This window comes from Ambystoma mexicanum, chromosome 10 (genome assembly GCF_040938575.1).
Source record: "Ambystoma mexicanum isolate Mex_15411 chromosome 10, UKY_AmexF1_1, whole genome shotgun sequence".
Lineage (NCBI taxonomy): Eukaryota > Metazoa > Chordata > Amphibia > Caudata > Ambystomatidae > Ambystoma > Ambystoma mexicanum.
The window spans coordinates 1,639,269,094-1,639,294,076 of record NC_090932.1 but is presented as its reverse complement, the minus strand read 5'-3'; the positions used below and the strand labels follow the sequence as shown (position 1 = coordinate 1,639,294,076).

General features: G+C 47.3%; 1 protein-coding gene across 2 annotated transcripts in view; it reads left to right on the top strand.

Annotated features, from left to right (window-relative positions):
• SEPTIN5 (septin 5) overlaps positions 1-24,983 on the top strand; it is a 513,411-nt gene that overhangs the window by 469,032 nt on the left and 19,396 nt on the right. For both annotated transcript variants that reach the window (XM_069620050.1, XM_069620051.1), the window contains 4 exons: positions 8,228-8,362; positions 9,869-9,986; positions 20,953-21,054; positions 23,863-23,959. In XM_069620050.1, the coding sequence (XP_069476151.1) occupies positions 8,228-8,362; positions 9,869-9,986; positions 20,953-21,054; positions 23,863-23,959 (452 nt within the window). The remainder of the gene's footprint in view (positions 1-8,227; positions 8,363-9,868; positions 9,987-20,952; positions 21,055-23,862; positions 23,960-24,983) is intronic.

Genomic DNA, 24,983 nt, shown 5'->3' with positions numbered 1-24,983 from the left:
ACTGCTTAGTGTGCCAGCCTCCATCCCACCTATCTCGCTCTCCTCCCGAGAGCTTGGCCTTGATGGCTCGTCCACCGTTACCAATAGGTGAGCCAAGGGAAGCGAAAGAGGTATTTTTTAGAGGCAAGACAGGACAACATAGCAACACAAAGAGGATGAGTGTGGTCATGCATTTTCAGGCACTTGATTTCAAATTAAAGGGAAGTACTATCATTTATCAGCCATTCCAGAGTGAATAAAAAGTGGCTTCCTATATCTATGAAGCTTTTTTTCTGAGAACCGTTTGATCTTCTGCACATCTTGTTTATGCATACACTATCCTAAGTAAACATTTGAGACTTTAACATCTCCTGCGTCAGATGAATAACTGCGGGTCAGAAGGTAATACTCGACACCCAGCAGCTCCTTCCAGCTCCTGCTTCTTGAATCTGAATTTCGACCCCTGCAGTGTAGCATATTCTGAAAACACGGAGTGGATTTGATTTCCAGGGAACAGCTTTGGGGACGCCTGGTGAACAGTCTCTCCAAATCCAGGCTAGAATGGCCCAGCCCCTTATTTTGCAAGACAATCCTGATTTTATGGCCGGTGTCCTGCAACCTGCACAATATGGCCTGGATGAGTAAAAGTCCTGACTTTGCTTGTATGCCAGAGATGTTTCTTTGGGACTGGCCAGGGTGCAAGATCAGCTTTTCACAGCTTATCGAATGCTTGAAACATAGACTGTAACAGCTCTGATTTGCCTCTTGGTTGGTATTTTAAGGGCACAATGGTGCAATGGCTCCCCCTGCAATCTTCCAGATTGTTTTTTAACATGTTGTTTTGTTTCAACAGTGGATTGAAAGTGGCGTGCTTAGTGTTAGATAGACGATTGCAGACACAGCAGTGAATGAGCCACTGGGAGTGACTGCTGTCTCTCAGGAGGTGCGATTGCTGGCTGACTAGAAGTAGGAGGGCGCATAAAGTTGCATGCTGGGCAGAGTGTCGACTACAAGCTGATGACCTTATCATACAATTTCTTTCATTGTGTGTCTAAATCTAGAGAATTAAGTTTTGAAACCCGAAGGATATGTTGCTTTACATCAGCACGAGGGGAAATTTTGCTCAGCATGGTTGCAAGCGCTTTGGCTTAAAGCGCTATATAAACTAAATAAACATAAACATAAACGTATAACAATATTTATATTATGAGGTCAGTTGATTATGTGATTTCTGTACTTTTCAAGTCATGCGTACAAAACAAATTATTTTAGCTCTTGAAACCCAACCCTTAGCATATGTGTGAACAAACTAGCCCTGGGAAATGCTTACAATTCTATTTGGGCTCAAATCCCAGTTTCATCTCTCTAAAAAGTGTGTGATCCGGGGCAAATAATTTAATCTAATCTTGTATTATCACTAGATCTGACTCAGTTCACAATTTATGCTATAAACACACAATGGTGTCATATATTTCACACCACAAAATGATTTCATCGTGGCAACTTGTTGCAATTTTACTTGGCTTGTTTCCCTTGAGTAATAACGACTAATGACACGCCCTTCTGTGTAGGGAAGGGAGAGAAGGGAGCAGTTTACCTCTACAGCCGGACCCATGTTTTAATTCAATCAATCTCTCAGCAGAGAAAATGGAAGGTCAAGCTCACTTTAACAGCCAAATTACATTCGTAGAAAACAAAACTGATCCCATAGCGCCCTCCCGTGGTCAAATCCCTAACTTTTGTACAATGTTATGCGCAACCACCCCTAAAGCCTGCACCCATAATGAATTGACTGTTTCTTGTAAAAAGTTCACAATGAATAATCCCCCTCACTGATGTGAGAGGGGGTTTAAATTCTATTAAAGACAGGAGGCGAGTATTATGCAAAACAATCTTTAGTACTAACACCACAGCAGCAAAGAGAAAAAACATTAACATAAAACAAGTTTCTTTTATCTTATAAAACTGAAAGTTTGTGTTTTAACTAAACTGAAAAGCACTTAATCCCAAACAAAGATGGAGGACAGGTCACACCCTGCCAACAACCAATGAGCAGGGAGCCTCCTCCATATAAGTCCTTTCCTCTAAGACCACCTCCTATTCTGAAACTGCCCCATGACAGACTCCATCCTGGAGAACCAAAGACTGTAACGTGAAAGCAGAATCCGCAACCAATCAGACGCTTGCTTGCACCACTGAACTCTTTAACATTCCCGGAACTTGCTTGGATCGAAAACACCTCACCCAGAAGCTGCAGGAAAAATAAAAACAGGTGGGTAGGATAATACTCGTCTCATTGTCTTTAATAGAATCTAAACCCCCTCTCACGTTAGTGAGGGGGATTATTCATTCTTATTTCAAGACAGGAGGCTTCATATTATGCAAGTTTAAAGCCCTAGCTTTACATCAGTAGCAACATGTTGAATAGGCTTATGATAAAAAGTCTTGAATGTGGATTTTTTGCACCAATCAGCTGCCTTTAAAATGTGCTCCTAACTCACACCCAGGAAGGTGGCCTTGGAAGCCATGGCACCCCGTACTGAATGAGTCCCGAAAGAAGAAACGTCAAACCGGCTTCTTTCATGATCCATTTTACCCACCTGCTTAAAGTAGCCGGGAGACAAGCTTAAGGGACCTACGGTAAGAAATGAGCAGCTGAAAGGTACAGAGGGCCCTTTGAAACACGTGCCTGTTTGTAGGCGCTATATAAATGAACAATCCCATGGGGCTCTATGATATGATATGGCATTTGTAACGCGCCTATACACAAGTGTTTCAAGGTGCGATACAAATGCCATATCATATCATAGATATGTCCCACAGTCTTCTGTTCAAAACATTTTGAACATTGCACCACACATGGGTTGTGATTCTCTGGAAAAGCAGGATATGAAACTGAAAAAATCATACATTTTGTTCTCGTAGAGATAAAGAAGCTGAGCCCTTGAGGAGAAACCACTGTACTATCCATATCCAATTGAAACCCTTTTTGATAGAAACAAGGCGCAATAACATGGCAAGCTTGGCGAAGAGTTGCTGCAAGATTAACTCGTCATTACTAGGCCAAGATTGAAACAAATTAAAGACCAAATTGACATCCCACAAGATGGAGTATCTAGTTTTAGGCTGGACCTGGATGCAAATAGATTTAAGAGCTCTTCGCACTAGGAAGTGCCGTCCCACCAGCTCTCCCTTTACCAACACATGTCCAGCAGGAATGGTCAATCTGAACCCGTTAACAGTTCTGTACGCTTAACCCTCTTTAAACAATTCAACCAAGAAATTAACCACCTCTACCAGAGGGGCAGAAACGGGATTGAGGTGCCGACTGACGCACCAGCCCACCCACCGGCTCCATGCTGAGGAGTAACCCAACTTGGTGGAGACTGCCCAAGAGTCTTTGATGATACAGAGAGAGTCCTGCGAAGGTCCTCAGAGGCACCAGGAAGAGCTGTAATCTTCCAGGCCATAAGGAAGAGATGCCCCTGAAGGACCAAGTGTTGAGGGTGACCTGCTGGATCCGTTATGACATGAGGGTGAAGGGGAAGAATTCAAGGAGCCTCGACTGCCAACTCCAAAAGGGCCGTAAACCACACCTGAGAGGGGGCCACGCCACCATGACCATAGATGTAGCCTGTCTGCTTACTTGTACTAGGACCCTCGCTAGCATAGTGAAAGGGGCAAAGGCATAAGACATGGGGTCTGACCAATCCTGAAGGAAAGCGTTGGTTGCTACTTGGTAGGAATCGGGTCTCCAGCTGCAAAAACGGGGCACCTGGCAATTGAGCCTGGAGGTAAAGAGATCTATGTGAATCGGACCCCAGAGAGCGAGAGGATCCTGGAAAAAATGGTTTTGTTCAACATCGAGGCACTTCTGTCCTGGAGATGTCTGGAGTTCCAGTCTGCCACTGCGTTGCTGGGACCCAGAAGGTATTCTGCTTTCAATAGAAGGTTTCTGCCCAGACAATAGTGCCAGAAATCCCTCGCCAGATCTGCTAGGTCCTTGGACTGAGTTCCCCTGATGGTTTCCTGAATGAACTGTGGAGATATTGTCCATCCGAAGGAGGACACAGCAATTCCCCTGATCTAGGAGAAGACTCTTGACCGCAAAAGAGCCTGCCAACAGCTCCAGACAGTTGATATGCAGAGATTTCTCTCGTTCGGACCACTTTGCCCCAGTGCACATCTGCCCTATCCTGGCACCCCAGCCTCCCCTGCTGGCATACGACTCCAGAATGAAATCTTGAGATGACCCAAAAATCGCCCTGCCATTCCAGGCATCTATGAGATGATATGATATGTTATTTATGACGCACTTAATACCCAGAGGTTTCTAAGCGCGGACCCAGTGATCGAGCCTGTGTAGCACCGTGTGTCTTGCTTCCAAGGAGAGCACGTTGCCCCTGAGCTATCCTACCGAGACGAAATGTGCTTGAGCAGCCAAACAAGTTATACCCTGGCCTCGGGAGACAGGACTACTAGTTGTGAGTAAGACCGGTTCTTGCACAGAGGCCTACCTTTGAGGTGTTGCAAGGCTCTGAAATGACAGAGGCCTGGAAATATGGCCTGAGTGGTGGCTGACAGCATCCCCACTACCCTGGCTAACTGCCTCTGGGAAACCGCCCCTTTCCTGAGGAGGAGTCGAATCTCCTTCTGGATTTTGGAGAGCTTGCTGACTGGAAGCAGGAGGATGTGCTGCATGGAATCTATACTGAAGCCCAGAAATTGGATATATTGCGTGGAATGGAAAATTGACTTCTTTGCATTTATGACAAAGCCTGACGTTTGTAAAAGAGAGACCGTTATAGCTAGATAAATCAGAAGCGTCTGAAGCTTCTGCGCCAGAAGGAGCATGTTGTCCAAATATATGATTATTTGTAACCCTTTGATCTGAGATGAGCCATCTCCGGCTTCATCAATTTGGTGAAACTCCACCGGGCTGAGGATGAGGGGAGGCCAAACGGGAGTGAGGCAAACTGCAGGATGCGAGTCCTCCACTGGAACTGGAGAAACTCCCAGTGAGGAGGGTAAACTGGTACTTCCAAGTATGCGTCCTTGAGGTCGATCTTGACCATCCAGTCCACAGCAAGAACCATGCCCCTGAGCAGGTGAATTCCCTCCATTTTGAAATGTCGATAAACCACAAAAGTGTTGAGGGCCCGCAAATGTATGACAGGACGAGACCCCTCCTCAGGCCCTGGACTTCTGCATCGACTGCTTTTTGTTTGGCTTTGTCGGTCAAGAGAGGCAGAGGGCCTGTCAGCTGTCATGGAGGGGAATAAAACTCTATTTGAAAACCTTTTACGGTTTGTAACACCCAGGGATCTGAAGTGAGCACCTCCCACTGAGAAACACACTTAGCCAATTTTCCCCTAATCCTCTGTGGGAAGAAACATTTGAAACATGTGGCATTACCTGGAACTGTCCAAGCTCCCCCAGCACCTCTGCCTAGACGTCCTCTCCACTGGAACCCCCTCTGAGGGTAGAATTGTGGCTTGGGACCCTCGTGCAGAGGAGTCCTTGTGTGCACCTCTGGATGCATATTGCCTGGGATGGGAAGAGCTCTGGGGGGTAAGGCCAGAGGAGTGGGTTTTACCTCTTCCAGCTCTACCAAAAATCTCTGGGTTGAAAACCTTTCTGATATTAGCTTGTGCATTATCCAAAGCTGTGAAGGTATGTACATAAGTCGGCAGGTCTTTAATGAACCTTTCTCCAAACAAATTGCCATGGGTTTAGAGACCTGCCTCCCGTTCCGCCATGTCTGCTAAGTTGGAGTCGATCCTCATGAGGAGCGCCTTACGCCATTCCCTGGAAATGCAGAGCTGGCAACTAGCCCCCTGTACCCGGCCCCGCAGGGCCTGCACATATAAAGGCGTGTTAGAGAGCAACGCATCTTCGGCCATTTCAATAATCTGTGTCAGTGGAGCCAGGATATCCAATAATTTATCTTGGCAGCCCCTTGAGTCCTTATCCAACCCCTTTTTGGGGTCCTTCCCTTTCTGTGATAGAAATGAAACCATGGGCGGGTCAATATCTGGAGTAGGGGCAACTTACAGGGAATGATTGGCCTGGGATACTCCGAGCGAAGGTTATTTCTATCCTCTTTAGGCAAGGGTCTCCTAATCCAATGTTTAAAGAAGGTGGAGACAGTCCCAGTCGGGTGCCATTCCGCTGACCTGGGATGTTGAATGAGGAAAGGATCGAAGAAAGGCACCCCGCTATCGTCCAACAAGGCACCATGAACACTCTGGGAGATCTCGAGAGAGGTCCCTTTCTTCTTCTGTCTTTTGGGAGGGGAATCTGAATCCTCAGAACTATCCTCAGAAGATATGAGTATATAAGGGACTGACCCCTAAGTACCCATAAGTATCTGGGCCGACCCCTGACTGATTTGCTCAGGAAGAAAAGGAATGTGGATGAGAGGGGCCCTCCTGCAGACCTTTCCGCTTTAGCCCCCTTTTTGGGGAGAGCTCCTGACCTGGGGAACTGGAGACTGGACTGTGTTGCCCCTCCAAATGTTTGGACTTTGCAGAGCACTTCCGAGGCACGTGCGCAGGAAGCAAGGGCCCTGCATGAGAATGAGGGTGAAAATCAGAGATTTTATTAATCAGTCTATCAAAGGCTGAAGAAAAGGGGGAACCCTTTGTATCCTGTATTACTCATGTTACTGAAGGCTCTGCCGGAAGGGACACTTCCCTCCACCCTCTGGCCGAAATAACCTCTGCGACCACCCCCAAATTCTCACTTTTCTTTGCAGGCCTAACCTGAGTACTCACATCGGCTGAAAAAGGCTCCTCGCCGCCCTTGCTAGCTACTATGTTAACAGAGTGACAGGGAAGCAACTATGGGAGGAAACAGCAACTTAAAATACTAACTCAACACACAGGGTGAAAATTCATTGAGAACAAAGGGCCCGATTCATGGAATTTTTTGCAAGTGTATTTTTGCAGTGCAAAGTCTGTGCAAAGTAATTTTGTACTGCACACATGACTTTTCACTGACTTTGCATTAACTTTGAATTGTAAAAGTACACTTTGCACAGTTCAATGAATCAGGGTTTGTGTCTGCAGTGCAAAGTCACTTTTCAGCAGTGCAAAGTCACTTTGAAGCGTGCAAAAAATGTCATGAATCGGGCCCAAAGTGTAGTGAAAATAAGCGTGTTAACATTAAGGCACTGTAATGATGTTTACTATAAATGTCGAGCAGGCGGCGTGCCTAAATCTGCTTTCCCAATAAGGAGAGGGTGGGCAAAAGAATGCCTGAACACTGGCAGCGAACGGAGGAAACACCTTGCTTAAGAAGCAAGCGACAAGCCTGGCGGCCGAGCAAGTGTCACGCAGGCGGGGCTAGCCCGAGTCGGGAGAGCTTGCCGAAGTGAGGGAGAACCAGCTGCAGCACCACACACGATGACTCTGAAGGTCCGCCCGCGTCGGAGCTGAATAATGGGGACAAAGAAAGAAAAATGCTCGCCGCCCGGTGGTCAGACCCTGACAGAGCAAAACAAACGTTTGTTTCTATGCGACCACAGCAACCTGACCCGGGTTAACGCAGCGGTTGCGTATGGCAAGGAACATTAATTAGCTGAGAAGTATGCGGGGGCAGGCCTTTGCCGAGGCAGGCAAAGTGACACACCCTCATAAACAAGAAAAAACTAGGCTTGTGACCCAGGAGGGAAAACACACTGTGCAAAACAGTAGAACAAAGCCTGACACCAAAGGCTACAAAATAACTGCAATATTACACTGACTAGCAACAAAGTACACAACTGAAAGGAGTAACTTAGCTTGTGGCGTCAGCAGCAAAGAAAGAAGAGGTGGTTTTAGAGGAAAGGACTTATATGGAGGAGGAGTGCTGCTCATTGGTTGTTGGCAAGGCATGACCTGTCCTCCATCTTTGTTTGGGATTTCTCAATTTTCAGTTTTGTTAAAACACAAACTTTCGGTTTTATACTATAAAAGAAACTTGTTTTATGTTAAGGTTTTTTTTCTTCACTGCTGTGGTGTTAGTAGTAAGGATTGTTTTGCATTATATGAAGCCTCCTTTCTTGAAATAGAATGTGAGGCTGAAGTGCGGAGATGCTGTATAAGGAGGTAGAAGTGCTGGTAGTTTCACACATGTGCACTTTCACCCCCTCCTCCCTCTGCATGGGCTCTGTTAGGCCCCCGGAAACAGTGCCGTTTGTGGAGGTGAATATAAACCGGTTGCATGCTTTACTCACACTTTCTGGTGTCTTTCCTGTCCCCTACAGCTGGAAGGCCATCACAGACTATGTGGACCAACAGTTTGAACAGTATTTCCGGGACGAAAGCGGCTTGAACCGGAAGAACATCCAGGACAACCGCGTGCACTGCTGCCTCTACTTCATCTCGCCCTTCGGCCACGGGTGCGTAGCCACTTCCCTCTTGTGTTTTTCAATGTGTTTTGTGTTCTGTTACCCAGGGTGTTTCTATTGTGGGGTGAGGCTGTCTGCCATCGACGCCCATGTCTGTGCAAGGATGCCCTCATGTACCCTTCACAGGACAGGCAGATATGTCTGGTGTCACCGTCTTCGGTCAGGGCTCGAGTGGTGGCAGCAAAACTCAGAAAAGGCTTGGGATAGACACAGGGGAGTAATTGCAGTGTGGGAGCAAAGACAGAGTGGGAGACCAAGGAGGGGTGCAGTGGTACAGGGGGCAATGGCATAGTCAAGGTGCTTGCCCCTAGGTGCCTCATCTTCCAACAGGATTTGTCTCTGCGCATATGTATACATGCCTCTATACATGTATACACAGAGTCCTGGATTCTAATCCCAGCTCCACAACTTGGCCACAATTGCTGCTCTGAGTCAAATTCCTTGACATGGCTTCCATTATTTTGTGAAATAGTTAGCATTTAAAAACATCTACGAGCTGTATACAGAACACGGTGTTTATGTATTTGGGTAATTGTAATTGGTTATTTATAACGTGCTTAATACCCAGAGGTTTCTAAGCGCAGACCCAGGGTTCGAACCTGTGTTGCTCTGCATCATCTTGTTCATAAGGCAATAGCTTTGCCCCTGAGCTATCCTCATCGTCAACATTGTTTACCTTTAAGTCGATCAGAAAACCGACAGGGTTGTGGCGATAACCATGGATATAGAAGGGTTCTGTTTGTTGATCTGCTTTGCTGGTGGGTGGATCGCTGTTGCTCCACACCTCGGGAGGATAGCTCAGGGGCAACACGCTCGCTTTGGAAGCAAGACGACGCAGAGCAACACAGGTTCGATCCCCGGGTCCGCGCTTAGAAACCTCTGGTATTAAGCGCGTTATAAATAACCCATTACAAAGCACAACATTGAGACACATCTCTGTCTAGGGACTCACCGTTGCTTTATACACTAGTAATATCAGGTTTTTATATAGCGCTTCATGTTGGACTCTCCCCACTTCTGAGCACTTCTGAGAACTTTAATAATGGCTGTGATTTTCAGCCAATTTAATGGTACCCAATTTACCGACCTCGCAAGGATGAAGGGGTGAGTGGGCCCTGCCGGGATTCGAACCTGCAAAGTAGCCCATGTTAGGGATGCTTAATTCGGGAGCTAGCCAACCGGCGTGTGGAAAAGGGAAGGTTGAGCTGCCTTCAGATGCATTGCTGCTCAACAGCCCACCATACCGTATTCCAGGGGGTCTTGGATTGCATTCCACTGCTCTAGTGCACGGTTGGCTACTGAAGTTTCAGAGGCACTGGTCTGACCAGTAGTCTTCTGATTTGCTATACGTCAGTATGTTTGTCTGTGAACACAATATTTACTGTTGCCATTTGCCCTCAGTGTGAAGGGATATTCTTTCATAGTAGGCTGGTGGAAGATGTTACTGGGCCATGAGGTGTCTGTAATGCCCTGCATGCTTCCTCCTTCTCTTGCCAGGTTAAGGCCGGTTGACGTGGCCTTTATGAAGGCGCTCCACGAGAAGGTCAACATCGTTCCGTTGATCGCCAAGGCGGACTGCCTGATACCCAGCGAGATCCGCAAGCTCAAGGAGAGGGTGAGTTCTTCTGGGGCCTTCCGTCCAGCTTTCTTGCAGATGAGGTGCGAGTTCAGGGGAGGGGGCAATACGTTTTCCTGGATCGATGGAGTAAACTGGATGCTGGGATTGCTTTTGTTGAACAGCCCATTGCATGTGTTGAGCAAGTTCTTAGAAGACATGTCATCAGTATGCAACTCCATAAACAGCAGTCACAGGCACGTTAGTGATGAAATATGGTCCGATTTGACTTGCACCGTGCAATCCAGGCCATTTGGGAGTTCAGAATTGGTTCAATCATCCAAAGTTTTTCTTCATGGATGTCACGCATGCTCCATTGATGGTCCAATTATCCATTGATACAACGCATTATTCATGAACCTGTTCAATGCTCCATGGAGGCTACAATGGTCCTTGGATCTGGTGATCTGCCATGAATATGAAGGCAGGTTCATGGAATGCGTTTGATGCTCTATCGAGGCTCCTTGAATCTGGTGGTCTTCCATGGATCTGTTTGATGCTCCTTGATTGTGGTGGTCTTCAATGGATCTGTTTGATGCGCCTTGGATCTGGTGGTCTTCCATGGATATGATGGATGCTGCTTGGATCTGGTGGTCTTCCATGGATCTGTTTGATGCTCCTTGGAGCTAGTGGTTTTCCATGGATATGTTTGATGCTGCTTGGATGCTGCTTGGATCTGGTGGTCTTCCATGGATATGTTTGATGCTGTGTGGATCTGGTGGCCTTCCATGGATCTGTTTGATGCTGGTTGGATCTGCCTTCCATGGATCTGTTTGATGCTCCTCGGATCTGGTGGTCTTCCATGGATATGTTTGATGATGTTTGGATCTGGTGGTCTTCCATGGATATGGTGGATGTTGCTTGGATCTGGTGGTCTTCCATGGATCTGTTTGATGCTCCTTGGAGCTAGTGGTTTTCCATGGATTATGTTTGATGCTGCTTGGATGCAGCTTGGATCTGGTGGTCTTCCATGGATCTGTTTGATGCTGGTTGGATCTGCCTTCCATGGATCTGTTTGATGCTCCTCGGATCTGGTGGTCTTCCATGGATATGTTTGATGCTGTTTGGATCTGGTGGTCTTCCATGGATGTGTTGGATGCTGCTTGGATCTGGTGGTCTTCTGTGGACCTGTTTGATTCTCAATGGATTTGTTGATTCCTCAGTGCTTGTGTCAGACTTTCCAATAGGTGATGGCATCTGTCGACTGCTTCTTGGCTGTGTCTGATGCTCCATGGATGTGTAGATGCTCCATTGGGATGTTGAATGCTCCATGGAAGTATTAGACGCTCCACAGGGATGTTGCTAGCTCTAGGGATTTATTAGAAGTTCATAGATATGTATATTGTTCATTGTGGGGTTGTATGCCCCATTGATGTGTTAGACGCTCCATTGATGTGTTAGACGCTCCATTGATGTGTTAGAGGCTCCGTGGAGTTGTGGACGCTCCATGGATGTGTTAGACGCTCCGTGGAGTTGTGGATGGTCCATGGATGGGTTACATGATACTTAAATCAGATTCACACCCATTGAAGGGTGCTCTGCCAGTCAGGTGGCTTGAAAAGCAGATGAGAGCACACAGTGTACCTCCTGCTTTTTCTAGCCACCCGAGGCCCTTCCCCCAGTGGCTCCATCATGATTGTGGGGAGGTAACAGGGAGCCTCTCCCTGTTGCCTCCTCAGGTCCCCACCCTCCCCGTACACCCAAAGACATCCCGCAAGGTTTCGTCCTCACCCTCTCACCCTATCCACTTACCTGCGGGACTGGAGCTTTGTGCGACGGTCCCAGCGCTCCTCTCGCTGGCAGCTGCCGCCATGGAAATGGTGGTGCCCATATTGTTTTTACGGGAGATTGGGCTTGTGCAGATGTTTCATGGATGTATTGTATGCTCCACAGTTGTGTCAGAAATTCCATGGATATGTAGATGGCCATGGTTGAGATGGGGGGGGGACTCATGTTCCATGAACGTATTAGAAACTCCACAGATGTGTAGATGCCCCATGGAGGTGTTCTATCCTCCATTGATGTGTCAGAAGCTTCATGGATGTGTGGAGTTGTTGCATGCTCCATGGATGTGTCTGAAGATGCATGGATATGTATATGATATATGAGGGGGTGTGCATGCTACATGGATGTGCCAGAAGGTGCTTGTAAATGTAGAGGATCCATAGAGGGCTTGGATGCTTTATTGATGTGTTATACACTCCATGCATGTGTAGTTGTTCCATGGAGGGCTGCATGCATCGTAGATCTCCTAGAAGATCCATGGATGTGTAGGTGCTCCAAGGAGGGGCTTCATGCTTCACAGGGGTGTTGGAAGCTGCATGGATAAGTATATACCACATGGAGGGGTTGCATGTTCCATTGATATGTCATAAGCTTAAAAGGTCCATGTGGGGGTTGCATGCCACATGGGTGTGTCAGAAGCTCAAAAGATGCTTATAAGGTCCATGTAGGGGTTGCATGCTACATGGGTGAGTCAGAAGCTCAAATAATGATTAGAAGGTCCATGTAGGGGTTGCATGCTACGTTGTGTGTCAGAAGCTCAATAGATGCTTAGAATGCCCATGTAGGGGTTACATGCTACATGGGTGTGTCAGAAGCGCAATAGATGCTCAGAATGTCCATGTAGGTGTTGCATGCTACATGGGTGTGTCAGAAGCGCAATAGATGCTTACAAGGTCCACGTAGGGCTTGAATGCTACATGGGTGTGTCATAAGCTCAAATAATGATTAGAAGGTCCATGTAGGGGTTGCATGCTACATGGGTGTGTCAGAAGCGCAATAGATGCTTAGAATGTCCATGTAGGGGTTGCATGCTACATGGGTGAGTCAGAAGCTCAAATAATGATTAGAAGGTCCATGTAGGGGTTGCATGCTACATGGGTGTGTCAGAAGCGCAATAGATGCTTAGAATGTCCATGTAGGGGTTGCATGCTACATGGGTGTGTCAGAAGCGCAATAGATGCTCAGAATGTCCATGTAGGTGTTGCATGGTACATGGGTGTGTCAGAAGCGCAATAGATGCTTAGAAGGTCCACGTAGGGCTTGAATGCTACATGGGTGTGTCAGAAGCGCAATAGATGCTTAGAAGGTCCATGTAGGGGTTGCATGCTAGATGGGTGTGTCAGAAGATGCTTGGATAGGGTTTGAATGCTCCATGAATAAGTTATACACTCCATGGATGTATAGATGCTTCATGAAGGGGTCACATGCTACATGGATGTGACAATAGATCGATCAGTGAGAAGCTCCATGGATGGATTTGTTGCTCCATGGGTTTTTTGATGTTCCTTGGATGTGCCAAATGATCCCTCGATTTGCTTAATGCTCTATGGATGTGGTTTATCTTCCATCAATTCATTTATTGTCCCAATGATGTATCTGTGGCTCGTGGTCTTGTCAGCTGCTCTATACACAATAGAGATGCTACATAGATATGTTCCATCCTCCATGCATGTGTCCATTCCTCCATGCATGTGTCCGTTCCTTCATGCATGCGTCCCATCCTCCATGCATGTGTCCCATCCTCCATGGATCCTTCCCATGTTCTGTGGAATGTAAAATGCTCCACGAAAGTGCCATGAACCTACGGGATTTTCCCTGGATGTGGTAGCACTCATAAGGAATCTGGCATTGTCATGTGGATGATATGAAGCTCTTTGGACGTGTCAAATGCTCCATTGACTTGTTGGATTCCCCATGGACATGGTGGATGCTCCATGGACATTTTAGTTGATTCATTGAAGTGTCAAATTCTCAATGGAAATGTCGTATGATCCATGTGTCAGATTCTCCATGGATGTGTTCGATGCTCCATGGATGTGTTCGATGCTCCATGGATGTGTTCGATGCTCCAGGGATGGATCGGATGCTCCAGTGATGGGTCGGATGCTCCAGGGATGGGTCGGATGCTCCAGGGATGGGTCAGATGCTCCAGGGATGGGTCAGATGCTCCAGTGAAGTGTTGGATGCTCCATGGCCGTGTCAGATGCTCCATGGACCTGTCGTATGATCCATTGATGTGTCTGATTCTCCATGGACGCTCCATGGATGTGTTGGATGATCCATGGATGGGTCAGGTGCTCCATGGATGGGTCGGAAGCTCCATGGATGGGTCAGATGCTCCATGTTCCATGGGCGTGTCAGATGCTCCATGGACCTGTCGGATGATCCATTGATGTGTCAGATGCTCCATGGGCATGTCCGATGCTCAGTGGATGTGCTGGATGCTTCATGGAGGTGTTCGATGCCCCATGGAGGTCTCCAATGCTCCATGGATGTGCTGGATGTTCCATGGATGTGTTGGATGCTCTATGGATGTGTTGGATGTTCAATGGATGGGTCGTATGATCCATGGACCTGTCGTATGATCCATGGATGTGTCAGATGCTCCGTGGGCATGTCCGATGCTCAATGGATGTGCTGGATGCTCCATGGAGGTGTTTGATGCTGCATGGAGGTGTCCGATGCTCAATGGATGTGCTGGATGCTCCATGGAGGTGTTCGATGATGCATGGAGGTGTCCAATGCTCCATGGATGTGCTGGATACTCCATGGAGGTGTTCGATGCTGCATGGAGGTGTCCAATGCTCCATGGATGTGCTGGATACTCCATGGAGGTGTTCGATGCTGCATGGAGGTCTCCAATCATCCATGGATGTCCTGGATGCTCCATGGAGGTGTTCGATGCTGCATGGAGGTGTCCAATGCTCCATGGATGTGCTGGATACTCCATGGAGGTGTTCGATGCTGCATGGAGGTGTCCGATGCTCCATGGATGTGCTGGATACTCCATGGAGTTGTTTGATGCTCCATGGGCATGTCCGATGCTCAATGGATGTGCTGGATGCTCCATGGAGGTGTTCAATGCTGCATGGAGGAGTTCTATGCTCCATGGATGTGCTGGATGCTCCATGGAGGTGTTCGATGCTGCATGGAGGTGTCCGATGCTCAATGGATGTGCTGGATGCTCCATGGAGGTGTTCGATGCTGCATGGAGGTGTCCAATGCTCCATTGATGTGCTGGATGCTCCATGGAGGTGTTCGATGCTGCATGGAGGTGTTCAATGCTCCATGGATGTGCTGGATGCTCCATGGAGGTGTTCGATGCTGCATGGAGGTGTCCAATGCTCCATGGATGTGCTGGATACTCCATGGAGGTGTTCGATGCTCCATGGGCATGTCCGATGCTCAATGGATGTGCTGGATGCTTCATGGAGGTGTTCGATGCTGCATGGAGGTGTTCGATGCTCCATGGATGTGCTGGATACTCCATGGAGGTGTTCGATGCTGCATGGAGGTGTCCAATGCTCCATGGATGTGCTGGATGCGCCATGGAGGTGTTTGATGCTGCATGGAGGTCTCCAATGCTCCATGGATGTGCTGGATGCTTCATGGGGGTGTTTGATGCTCCATGGGCATGTAATGCTTCTTGGATGTTTCAGATATTCAATGGATGTGTGAAATGCTTCAATAATGTTCACAAAAGGTATCACGGGGTATGGCCAGGTAAGTACGGGCGCTTAGGTTTAGAATGATGTGCTTGTTTCCAGGAGAGTAAATGGAACAGCTGCAGATTGTGGCACTGCTAGGCTAAGCCCTGCCTAGAGAAGTAACAACAAAAACACAACACTGCGTGCCAGTACCAATGCGCTCGCCCAAGCAGGAAGTGTGTCAACATATGACGGTACACATATAATCTCATAAGTACACCAGAAATCCACCATTTATTGGATAAGCAAGTGAGGTTTTTATTAGTTACGTGATTGAGCAAATAATGTTTGCTTTCGCCTCTGTAACCGTTTGCCCATTGGCCAACACGCGTTTCGACCTCTGTGGTCTTTGTCAATGCAAAATTCAAAAATTATAAAAGACTGTGGCTCAATATTAACTGTCAATCATTTTGTGCATGAGACCCAATAATGAGTACGTTGTGTTAACATCCCACAAAATCATTCATTAGCAACATGTCACAATTGGAAAGAAAGAGGCAAACATAGGGTGGAAAAAAGGAAACATGGAGGGAAGAGAAACCATAGTACGTTAGTTCATCACTAGTGGGAGTATTCATGGATTCCTGATTTAATAATACTCGGTTATTAATCGTTAAGGACTGTTAGACATCAGTATATAGATAATACGTTATGCAATAGCATGAAGTGCTCATTAACATATTGGATTGTCTTATCATAATTTATCAGTACATTTCATGAATCATTTATCAAAACATTATTTAAGTGCGGACCCCTATATGGTGCTCAGATAATTATGCCTCGTATACAGCATCCTTCAGATATACTAGACTCCGAACTCCCGATCGGAAGATCTCCAGATCTGAGTGCAGGATACTGGGGTGCAGCAACTTGTGTACTCAATGTATGGACCCTTTCATCTATAACCAAATGCATGAGTCTGCGATGCAAATATTACTGATTTGCTAAATTAAGATTAAGAACTGAGTTGTTGGTGATGGCTGTTCAACTTGGGCTATTAGTAATTAATCCAAAAAAGTCTTTAACTTCAATTTTGCTACTTACCCATTGGGGTGTCAAGATTCCACTATGGAATTAGAAGTCTAGGCGCCAAAGCAACGTTGCCTGCCCGTCTGGTCTCCAATACACAGGTTGTGCTGCAAATGGGAAGTGGCCAAAAATGTAAAAAGGGCTGCCCTCCATTTAATACCACGTTATTTACTATACTGAACCCTTGCAGTCCGGGTAGAGCATCACATAGACTCGCCCCTCTTGTTAAATCTAGTGCTTAATTCTCTGTTGATATGCCCTCGCGATTAAAACTTCCTGCTCAATTGTGTCCTCATTGACCGATTCCCTGCGAAAAAATTTAATTTCAAATATTAAATATAAAGTGACCCGTTTAAGTCTTATAATAATTTCAATTTGCAATGTAAGTTGGTTACTAAAAGTGTTCCAAGTTGTGTGAATTTCTTACTCGTCTAAGTTATTCCCCTCGTCCTGTGGGGTTCCTTCCAGTGAAGGACCCGGCCTCTGTCTGGCGTCTGCATGCAAATGCTTGTGGGCGCCATTTTAGCTTCTGTTTATATTTGAAAAATGACGTCACGCGCACGTTGCGTGCCTCGTGATGGCTTGTCATTTGTAAATACACTGCTATGGGTGCAATCATATTTAATGATGCTCACTTATTGAATTGTAGTCCAGATTGGTTGCATGTGTGTGAAATATCTTCATGTCATATTTGAAAAACGAAGCCACGCGCACGTTGCCTGTGCCGTGATGGCTTGCCAATTGTAAACACACTACAGTGGGTGCAGACTTGTCAGTCTGATGCCCACTTCTTGAAAAGTAATCCTGGGGTCAAGCAACATGGGCAGAAGGAGCTCGTTGGTGCAGCTTGTGATTTACCCACTTGAGTGTGATTATTCTAGAGCTCATTTCTATGGATATATTTTTGCTAGGTTTCAGGAACTAGATCGGTGCATTGGCAATCCTAATAATTAGCCCACTTGAATGTGATTGGTGCGTGCTCAGTCAGACTTTACCACCTAATGGGTTGTGGGCATTATGTGCATGGCCCGTCTCTAAAGCAGATATGCTTGGGTGGCCCACAAACAAATCGTTTGGCGGGTACTTGTTGTGTCCTGCATTCAGATCAAGGAGCTGATCCGATTCAATTACACATTGCAATCTAAATGCTATCACGGACCCACCCTGTTAGAGCACCGTAGTCATGCATTGCTAAAGTCATAAATGCGTGATATGAAACGGTAAGTATAGAGGGCCATCATTCTGTCTACTCACTGATATATTATCACAAAAGATTAGACTCATGAATGGATACAGTGATGCATTGGGGAGACTGGTGGTCATCAGATATGAACATATATCGGTATCAGTACTCAATAGTTGGAATTACATAAACATGTGCATTTCATACTCTTTGTTCAGGCCTTTAGCAGTACATCGGAGCCTACATATCATTTGTGATTCAAGGTGTCTCAGGCGATGCCATTGGTCGCCACCTCTTCTGTTCGAGTGTGCTTTTTGAATGCCGATAAATTTGATGTCTGCCTTGTTTCCCATCTGATGTTCTTCTTGCTAGTTTGATGCTAGTGGCAGTTTAGGATCTTGGCTTCCCAGGCTGGACAAATGTTCTCTGATGCGCACACATAGTTCACAAATGGTACTCCCAATATATATACTTTCTGGCAAATACAGATGATCCCATACACAATGTACTTGGATTTACAGTTTATAAAATCTGTAATTTTTATTGTCGTTCCTCCATGACATGTGAATTCAGTAGTATCTCCGTGTGCATATTTGCAGACCCACAGTTGTAGAAACCATTGTGCATGAACCTGAGTCAGTCACTCTGAGTCCCGGTGTCCGTGTCTGGGTTGAGGAACGAGGAACTTAATTGATTCTTAATAGTGGGTTCCCGAGTGAACACAATGTTGGGTTTGGCGTCAATATAGTTGGTAAAATCGGTATCCAATAATAGGAGATGCCAAATTCTCATCAACATGTCATGCATCAGGTTGCTATGTTTTGAATATTCGGTGACGAATTTGACTCTCATTGCATCAGAGTCTATGTTTTTTCTTTTGAGTTGTAACATTTCTTTCCTTTGTAGAGATCGGATCTTATCCAGAGCTTTCAACACACGGTTCTATGAATACCCTCGTTCCTGAAACCTTCGACTTAGCAAGTCGCATTCCCATTCATAGCTAGCATTGGTGCTACAGTTTCTTTTGGCTCGATAGAATTCCCCCGCTGGAATATTATTGATAGTTGACTTCTTGTGGCAGCTGGTGGGAAATAACGTAGAGTTGACTTCGGTGGGTTTTCTGAACGTTTTAGTTTCTAATTTCCCTTTATCAATAATGATTTTCAGATCTAAGAAATCAATAGATCTGGTGTCACCAGCCCCTGTAAATTCTATACCAAAGGTGTTTTTATTGAGGTAACTAACACATTTTTAAAACCTTTCCCTGGAGCCATTCCATATGAAGAGGACGTCATCGATGTACCTCTTCCAAAGTTTAATATCAGCAGTGTGTTCATTAGTGTTGTGAATATAGTTGGTTTTCAAAGTGCCCCCTAAACAAGTTAGCTAATGATGGTGCGTATTTTGCCCTCATTGCCACACCTTTCATCTGTGCGTAATAGTCTTCATTGAATAAGAAATGATTGTTCCCTTGATGCTCCAGGCATGTGGCTGAAGCTTGGTACGTCTGTTCCGCACCTTATAGAACGCTTTGATGCTCGATGGATGTGATCGCTTTTCTGTGGATGTGGCACATGCTTGATGGATGAAATCGATGTATCAGACACTTTCTGGATTTGCCGAAGACTCCATGAATGCACAGGACATTCTCTAAATAGGGCCAATGTGTCTAAGAGTGCATATGCTGCAGATGTTGCGATAGTCTGCTGATAGAGTGCATGTCACAAATGCCATATCACATCATATCATGTACCATGGATGTGAGGCTGATCCCCAGTGCACCATGGATGTCAGGCTGGTCCCCGGTGCACCATGGATGTCAGGCTGATCCTCGATGCACCATGGATGTCAGGCTGATCCCCGGTGCACCATGGATATCAGGCTGATCCCCGGCTGATCCCCGGTGCACCATGGATTTCAGGCTGATCCTCGATGCACCATGGATGTCTGGCTGATCCCCGGTGCACCATGGATATCAGGCTGATCCCCGGTGCACCATGGATGTCAGGCTGATCCCCGGTGCACCATGGATGTCAGGCTGATCTGCGGTGCACCATGGATTTATTTATTTTTACATTTGTATAGTGCACATACAGCCCAAAGGCATCGCGCCACTGTTACTTGTGTCAGTCTTAGTTACAGAGAAGTTACATACATACATACAAAGTTACATGCATACAAATTTACATACATGTGAATATAAGGGCATAGGAGTGATATAATTCAGGAATACTGAAGTACAGTTTCAAAGGTACAGTTTCATGGTTCGAATACATTATGTCAATATTATACTATCAATTCAGAAGCAGATTTCAGCTAGGGGTGGCTTAAACCTATAATGCAGTTGCCTCAACTCCTTAGTGTCTGAGAAGGGTGGTGTTCACATCTAGAATGAGTTTTAGTTGAAGAGCATAGTTTTCATCGCTTTACAGAATGCTAATTGGGAGACATCTGCTCGCAAGGGTGGTCGTAGGACATTCCAGTGCATCGCTGCTAGGTATGGGAAGCTAGACCCTCCTGCTCTGGCTCTTTTGACTCTGGGGATCGTGAGCATGTTAGCATAAGGTGTTCTAGTCGGTCTGGTGGATCTAGAGGGGTGACTTCTCTCAGAGAGGTAGGGTGGAGCAGTGAGGTGGATACACTTATGAGTAAAGGCAAAGGCTTTAAAGAGGACTCTTTAACTGAGAGCCAGTGTGCCTGTTTCCTACCCGCCATGATATGCTCTTTTTTGGGTATTCCAGTGGCTGCTCTCAAAGCGCTGTTTTGTATAGTTTGAAGTTTGGCAATGTTTTTTGTGGAAGTGCCCAGGAACAGTGCATTACAGTAGTCCAGTCTGGATCCTGTGATGGCTCTGGCAATTGCGATGCAGTTTTCCTTAGAGAGGAAGGGTCTGGCTGCTGTCAGCAGTTTGGCATGGTAGGCTGCTGTTGAGGCGATGGCATTAACTTGCCTTGTCATCGTTAGATTTGAGTCAAGATTGACACCTAGTGTTTTTACTGAGTTAGTCACTGGGATTATAATGCTGTCAATCGTAAAGTGACTAAATTGGGAGTCAAGGTTGTTTAGTGTTTCCTTGGAGCCAACCAAGAGTAGCTCGGTTTTGTCTGAGTTGAGGCAGAGCCCATTGGCTGCCATCCAAGCCTGAATCCTGTTGTATATGTGGATATCAGGCTGATCCCCAGAACGATAGGTGCTCCACGGCTGTGAGTTCTTTTTTTGCCGCTTGGGATAATCTGAGGCCTTTATCCTTGTGCGTACACAGATCCGAGAAGAAATCGACAAATTTGGAATCAAAGTCTACCAGTTCCCCGAATGTGATTCGGATGAAGACGAAGAGTTCAAGCAACAGGACCGGGAGTTGAAGGTGAGTGCGATAGGCCTTCGCCATTGCTTCTATAAAACGTCAAAATGTGTTTATGTATGCCTGTGGTGCTTGCGAAGAGTTGGAAGGGGAAATTACTTCTTACATAGCATGACAGATACGTTGCAGGTTTTGATAACTTGTATTGGGATGGACTAACTGAAGATACTATGCAGGGATGGACTAACTGAAGATACTATGTAGGGATGGACTAACTGAAGATACTATGCAGGGATGGACTAACTGAAAATACTATGCAGGGATGGACTAACTGAAGATACTACGCAGGGATGGACTAACTGAAGATACTACGCAGGGATGGACTAACTGAAGATACTATGCAGGGATGGACTAACTGAAGATACTACGCAGGGATGGACTAACTGAAGATACTATGCAGGGATGGACTAACTGAAGATACTACGCAGGGATGGACTAACTGAAGATACTATGCAGGGATGGACTAACTGAAGATACTACGCAGGGATGGACTAACTGAAGATAGTACGCAGGGATGGACTAACTGAAGATACTACGCAGGGATGGAAAAATGCATTAGCTTTTGAAATCCCACAGACTTTATCAGATGGTGCAGAGTGAAATGATTGGTACTAAAGAAAAATCTTTTCACCACCTGATGAAGAAGTCTGTGGAACTTTGAAAGCTAATACATTAATGCATAATATGTTCAGTTGGTCCAATAAAATGTATAAGAACCTGCGTCTTGTGAGATTTAAAACTGGACTAACTCCGCCCCAAACCTTTCTTTGCAAGAGCAAAACAAACACAATGGGCCTCATTATGACCCTGCCGGTCCGGAAGCCACCGTTGTCTCCGGACCGGCAGATTAAGAGTTCTGCAGGCGGGTGGTGTCACTCCCGTCAGGTCTGAACTGGCGGGAGTAACGTCACCAACTTGCAGATGGAAATAGAAACACCAGCACCGTTACTTACGGTGCCGGTGTTTCCATGGTCCCCATCCACATGGAGTCCATGGGAATGGGGATTAACGGAATTCAGCCTCCGGAATTACCCGGTCACTGGGGTTGTAATGCCTCGGTAAATCTGGCAAGTCCGGAGGCGGTAATTCATTCGGGTCTGGCGGCAGCCTGCTGGTTTTACCGGCACGGCTTCCGCCGCCTCGTAATGAGGCCCATAGTGTTTTATATAAATATGTAGAGACATTTTGAATGGTCCCAACAAGGGAGTTAGCCATATTTCTACAACATAACACATTATAATACCCATTAAATCAGATGTTAAGTAAAGCTAAAATGATTTATTCTTTTCTGGCAATCCACCAGAACTAAAATGATGGTCGTATAATTTAAATACATTCACAGCGCAGTGACCTAGACCGCTATGTAACATTATTATGTGCATTTGTCGTAATTCATCAGTACAGGTGCTTTATAACTTGTTTTTAGGTCCAATGAAACGTGCAGATGCATATTGTTTACAGTAATGCACACCCAATCAGAGCTGGTGCTCATGAGTATGCAGCAGCAGCTGCAGCAGCAGCAGCATGGACCCCTAGTCTCCCCTAGTCTCCCAGCAGCATGGGCCCCTAGTCTCCCAGCAGCATGGGCCCCTAGTCTCCCAGCAGCATGGGCCCCTAGTCTCCCAGCAGCAGCAGCAGCAGCAGCATGGGCCCCTAGTCTCCCAGCAGCATGGGCCCCTAGTCTCCCAGCAGCATGGGCCCCTAGTCTCCCAGCAGCATGGGCCCCTAGTCTCGCAGCAGCAGCAGCAGCAGCAGCAGCATGGGTCCCTAGTCTCCCAGCAGCAGCAGCAGCAGCAGCAGCAGCAGCATGGGTCCCTAGTCTCCCAACAGCAGCAGCAGCAGCAGCAGCAGCAGCAGCAGCAGCAGCATGGGCCCCTAGTCTCCCAGCAGCATGGGCCCCTAGTCTCCCAGCAGCATGGGCCCCTAGTCTCCCAGCAGCATGGGCCCCTAATCTCCCAGCAGCAGCAGCAGCAGCAGCATGGGTCCCTAGTCTCCCAGCAGCAGCAGCAGCAGCAGCATGGGTCCCTAGTCTCCCAGCAGCAGCAGCAGCAGCAGCAGCAGCATGGGCCCCTAGTCTCCCAGCAGCATGGGCCCCTAGTCTCCCAGCAGCATGGGCCCCTAGTCTCCCAGCAGCATGGGCCCCTAGTCTCGCAGCAGCAGCAGCAGCAGCAGCATGGGTCCCTAGTCTCCCAGCAGCAGCAGCAGCAGCAGCAGCAGCAGCATGGGTCCCTAGTCTCCCAACAGCAGCAGCAGCAGCAGCAGCAGCAGCAGCAGCATGGGCCCCTAGTCTCCCAGCAGCATGGGCCCCTAGTCTCCCAGCAGCATGGGCCCCTAGTCTCCCAGCAGCATGGGCCCCTAGTCTCCCAGCAGCAGCAGCAGCAGCAGCAGCATGGGTCCCTAGTCTCCCAGCAGCAGCAGCAGCATGGGTCCCTAGTCTCCCAACAGCAGCAGCAGCAGCAGCAGCAGCAGCATGGGTCCCTAGTCTCCCAGCAGCAGCAGCAGCAGCAGCAGCATGGGTCCCTAGTCTCCCAGCAGCAGCAGCAGCAGCAGCAGCAGCAGCAGCAGCAGCAGCAGCAGCAGCAGCAGCAGCATGGGTCCCTAGTCTCCCAACAGCAGCAGCAGCAGCAGCAGCAGCAGCATGGGTCCCTAGTCTCCCAACAGCAGCAGCAGCAGCAGCAGCAGCAGCATGGGCCCCTAGTCTCCCAGCAGCTCACCCTTCTGGCTGGGGGATGCCTCTGACATGTGTTTCACCTTTTTGCCAATATTACACTGCTTTGGCTTTTTACAAGTGCCCCCTGTTCTCCTTTTCAGGAAAGTGCCCCCTTCGCAGTCATCGGCAGTAACACCGTGGTGGAGGCCAAAGGGCAGAGGGTACGGGGTCGCCTGTACCCTTGGGGCATTGTAGAAGGTAAGTTCTACTGGGTGGGGCAAATGTCCTGTTAATTAAAGGCCAGGATGTGTAACAGCAAATATCAAGCAGAAACATCAAACTGGCAGCAGTGCTGGTAGAGACGTCCCATGTGACGAGCTCCATGGCTTTAGAACATGCGTGGAGTGCCAACCGGCCTCAACAAAGCAGGGCTTTACAACTGTGTACCTGTTATACCCAATAGTATTATTGTTATTGATATTTCATTTCTATCGCGCTCGTACACAAGTGTTTCAGAGCGCGATAAGGCTACTGGGGAGGCTGGCATATGCCAACTACCTGCTACGATAACTACCCAAGCAAGTGCTAGCTACATGGTGTGGACCGGGTATGTCTCTGCACAGTTTGCTGAGCCCGTTGCTAGCCTGGTGGACAGTTTTTCAGGCCCCAGGAGGGGAGAACATGGTAAAATGGTTGCATTCATTGTGTTTGCCTTTGGCTTCTTGCATGAACAACACTCACTGACACATCACCCAAACGTCAAAGACCCAATTACATGCATTTTAGAGAATGTGGATTGGCTGCTTGGTCTCTTGGATGCAACTGGATGTTGGAGGGGTAGGCCTCCGATCCAGGTAGCGCGCCCATGGCTGCCAGGTAGACACACTCTCTGGTCTTAAAGGTGCATGAAAGTGGTGTGAATATGGAGTGGTTTCCCCTGCTGGGCAGAAAGCCGTGTGTACAATTCACAACGCAATCTGCACTGCTTCGAGGATACCTGGTCATCCGCAGCGAAATCTGCACTGCTTCGAGGATACCTGGTCATCCGCAACGAAATCTGCACTGCTTCGAGGATACCTGGTCATCCGCAGCGAAATCTGCACTGCTTCGAGGATACCTGGTCATCCGTGGGATCTCGGCTTTCAGGTCGCACATTCCCATTGGACGGCACCCTGGGCTCTGTTAACCTTCTTCTACTCAGTGACAACCCACATTGCCTCAATGACCAGAAGGCAGTGGAGGGGAGTTTGAGGACAAGGGAGAAGGTTAAACAGGACTGTTG